Source organism: Gilbertella persicaria (genome assembly GCF_025201335.1).
Source record: "Gilbertella persicaria strain CBS 190.32 chromosome Unknown B0P05scaffold_119, whole genome shotgun sequence".
Lineage (NCBI taxonomy): Eukaryota > Fungi > Mucoromycota > Mucoromycetes > Mucorales > Choanephoraceae > Gilbertella > Gilbertella persicaria.
In genome coordinates this window covers 1-3,598 of record NW_026252080.1, presented here as the reverse complement: position 1 = coordinate 3,598, position 3,598 = coordinate 1, and the positions used below count along the sequence as shown (strand labels likewise).

General features: G+C 35.4%; 2 protein-coding genes across 2 annotated transcripts; both read right to left on the bottom strand.

The window, feature by feature from the left end:
* Positions 1 to 2,577: 2,577 nt before the first annotated feature.
* Positions 2,578 to 2,974, bottom strand: B0P05DRAFT_567495 (uncharacterized protein). The gene is made up of 2 exons (XM_051581140.1): positions 2,943 to 2,974; positions 2,578 to 2,798 (listed from the first exon to the last, which is right to left on the bottom strand). The coding sequence occupies exons 1-2, from the start codon at positions 2,943 to 2,945 to the stop codon at positions 2,631 to 2,633; spliced, it is 171 nt and encodes a 56-aa protein (XP_051428901.1). The 5' UTR covers positions 2,946 to 2,974; the 3' UTR covers positions 2,578 to 2,630.
* Positions 2,963 to 3,196, bottom strand: B0P05DRAFT_567491 (uncharacterized protein; the record flags this gene model as incomplete). Its single annotated transcript, XM_051581139.1, has 1 exon — positions 2,963 to 3,196. A coding segment is annotated over one exon (234 nt), but the record flags the coding sequence as incomplete, so codon positions are not given.
* Positions 3,197 to 3,598: the final 402 nt, after the last annotated feature.

Genomic DNA, 3,598 nt, shown 5'->3' with positions numbered 1-3,598 from the left:
TGCTGTTTGTGAATATCAAAGCTTCTTCTTCTTCTTCTTTTTTGGGTAGTGGCTCCTGATTTGCACCAATACAACCTCTCCTTTTAGCCTCTGTATCTCTTGTTGTAAGCAGTAGTGGGCTTTCTTGCTTTACCATCAGGACTCATCTTTGATTAGATCTTGTCACGCTGTCTTTAACACACTATAACACCACGCTTCGAGTTTGTGTAGTTGAAGTCTAGTGGCTAGAGTTTCCGTCTTCTGTTCTTATTCTTATTCTTTCTACCAACTGATCAGACAGTCATTACAAGTACTAATAAAGAGAAAAAAAAAAGCAATCTGCAGAGCAGAGAGTAACAATTTGTACGTAAGAAAAAGTAAAGAAGAGCGGATTTAAAATACCTGATCTCCTTTTTACATGCCATTCATTGTTCATCGTGTCGTAAGCTGCCTTTTCGATCTCAAGACTACCAATTATCGTAGCATACCTTTCTCTTCTATGTCATGCGTAACAAATGGCGCAAAAAAAAAAGAGCTCATTTGATATTTGATATATACTAAAATGAATCTCTTTTCAACCAATTACAGTGTGCAACAAACTTTGAATGCAGATCTGAAGACAGTGCTCAAATTAAGTCGACTTTCTTAGCTTAGTAAACTGGCTTTCTTTTCATCAAAAGTATCTAGAGATGGACTTATATGATTCCGGTTGTATCAGACCTACATTGGGGTCATTCTAAGAAATTCTTGATCGAGTTTGTTTTTTCATCTTCACGAACTTCCGTGGATCCCACATCGGTCAAAAAATGAAATTCACCCAAAAGCCAAACCAATGGTAACATTTGATTTCTGGGTTGTTTTGATGATCTGGTTGTCGAGCAATGATCCATCAAAGATTGACATGGTTAAGCTGTGTTTTGAGCGTTTTTGCTCTAAATATCATATAGAATGTGTTGGAGATGAACTTTCAAAAGACATCTTGAGCTATCTGAGTGCTATCTGAGTGCTATCAAAGCATACAAAAGTAAAAGTATAGGTACTTATAATATGAATGAGGGAGCAAGTGGACATAGGACATACAGGATGGTTATATGTGGAGATTGAAATAGAATGATTCCAGTTCTTCCTCCCACCGCATAAAGACGCAGCTTTATGGCTTTGGTGTAGTGACAAAAGCTGCAGAACTTTGTTTTTTGAGCCTTTCTGTATAAAGAACACGATAAACTTGCTGCTAAAGTAATGAGTAAACAGCAAAAATGTTCATCTATATCTCCTCAACTCTATGGTATAGTTAGCAAACAAGTACATTCATTGCGAACTAGAGCCTTTGGCACACATTTTGAGTGTCTATGCTTGTTGGCAGCTTCATTTTTTGTCTTGTAGCGTCAATAAGAAGCTCCAAGTAGCTGTCAGCTCGATAATCTTCGTGAGTAGTACCCTTTGGATCAGAGTGATTTTCGGCCATTTAAAGCATTTATATGAGCATAAACAGGCTCTATGCTACCTTTATATGTCTATGAAAAAAAAACAGGATTTGTATGGATTGTTATCATTTATGTTGTTGAAGCATTTCTCGTCCTGGAGACTTTGTTAAGCAAGTAATCAAAGTGATATTGAATTATTTCTTTGAATAGAATATACTATGGAGAGCACACTTGATCCGCCTAGATCAAAGAAAGAGAATGTTTGCTTATAGAAAAATGTTAAAGTGCTAACGAATGAATGTGGCTCATAATTTTACGGCTCGTTTTTTTCTCTCTTGTACATCGGCGTACATTTACTGCAGCCTTTGTTGCTTATTATTTTTTTTTTTTTGTATTCCGTTTCGTGTATAAGCAACAGCTGTTAGCTCCTAAGTAGATTGGCCTTGTTTTTATTTCATATTCTCAAAAAAGAAAAAAAAACCTCTTTGACATTTCTTTATGCTCCAAAAAAAGACGTAATGATATTTCTGGATCATAACAGTTTGATCAGTTTACAACAACCAAGAAGCACATTTATAAAAACAGCAGTTGGTCATTATTTCTTATGAATGATTGTGAATTCTTGATCTACAAATAAGCAAGCACTGTCTATCTCGTCTTCTTTGCGAATGTATTTATGCCTTTTTGTATTCAATTGATCATTTTGCATAAAAAGTCTGTTTTTATATAAGGCTCTGTCTACTTATTTACAGTGTCTATTGGTTTACACAAAATAATCTTATAGCAAGAGCATGAGTCTCTAGTCTAAGAATGTACTCAATCCAAATGAAAAAAAGTAGCTCATGAAATACGATTGATGCCCAAAAAAAAAAATTCTCTTTCGTCTCATGTATTGTAGCATTTGGATGTATTCGCGACTATTTTTCACTGTTTCTGACTGTATGTTATTATTATTCTTGCTATTATTATCGGAAAAAGTGATCACAAAAAAATAAGAAAGGCAACACTTGTTATATTTTATATTTATACATGTATTTATTTCAAAAAAAAAAAATGGCGTCAGTCTTTAGTTTCACTTCATAGAGAAGTTACTCACAGGAGTAGCCACGAGAAGGCAACTGACTTGTACTCCTTCACTTCCTTTCTTGATACCTTTTCAGGCTTGCGATACACTAGGAAATGCCAGATAGTTATAAGAAACCGTCAATAACTCCCAGCGACTACCCTTCATCCCGCTGCAGACCAACGCCTATATACCCCGTACCTTACTCTCGAGGTAGTAAGATAAGAAAGTAAATCATTGGCTAATAACAGGCCAACAACGATTAGGATCGAACACTGAAAGCCATGGAGAGAGCAACACCAGTAGACAAAACTAAACAAATAGAGAAAAACCTAGAGAAAGCAGAAACATCAGCAAACTCGTTTTTGAAATAGATAAGGTACTTGCCAGAAAACGAACCAGAGACAGAGACAACAGAAAACAACTACACAGCTTTCGCCAGTGTAGTGTCTACCGCAACCACACCTACCCCATACCATTGTTAGACTACAGATAACTAGTATATCCTTAATACGTAGCTGCTTAAAACCAAATAGAAAGAACCAAGCAAAGAAAACGGATCAAGTAAAGAGAAAACTTCAGAGAAAGCAGAGATGTCAGTAGACGCGTTCTTGAAGTAGATAAGGCACAAACCAAAAAGAGAGAGAGACCATAAGAGACCATAAGAGACCAGAGTAGAGAAAGTAAAGAAACAGAAAGAAAAGATAAAGAAATAAAAAAGAGTGATGCGTGCTTTTTATAAGTAATTTTTTTTCTTTTCCTTTCCTTGACTTCCTTCCTTGTTTTTTGTATAGAATCATCTCATAGAGAGGACGCCCAATCTTGTGTTACATATAAACTTATTTAGTTGCATAAAACATGCGATGAACACCCTACTTGTCAGTTCTATAAACAGAAAAGCATCCCTTTTGCTTATTTTCTTTCTCTTTTGCTATGTGCTTATCCTCTGTGTTTCTATTGAGTAATTCATTATTCTTTGCCCTTGAAGATAAGGGAAGTTTACTTATCATATAAATCAATGCGGAATGTAATCATTCCCAGTTTCCTTTTTTTCTTTCCATGAGAAGATCATCCTGAAACAATAACAAACTTTCTTATTCATATGAAAATTTCAATAACCAAAAGAGCAAAG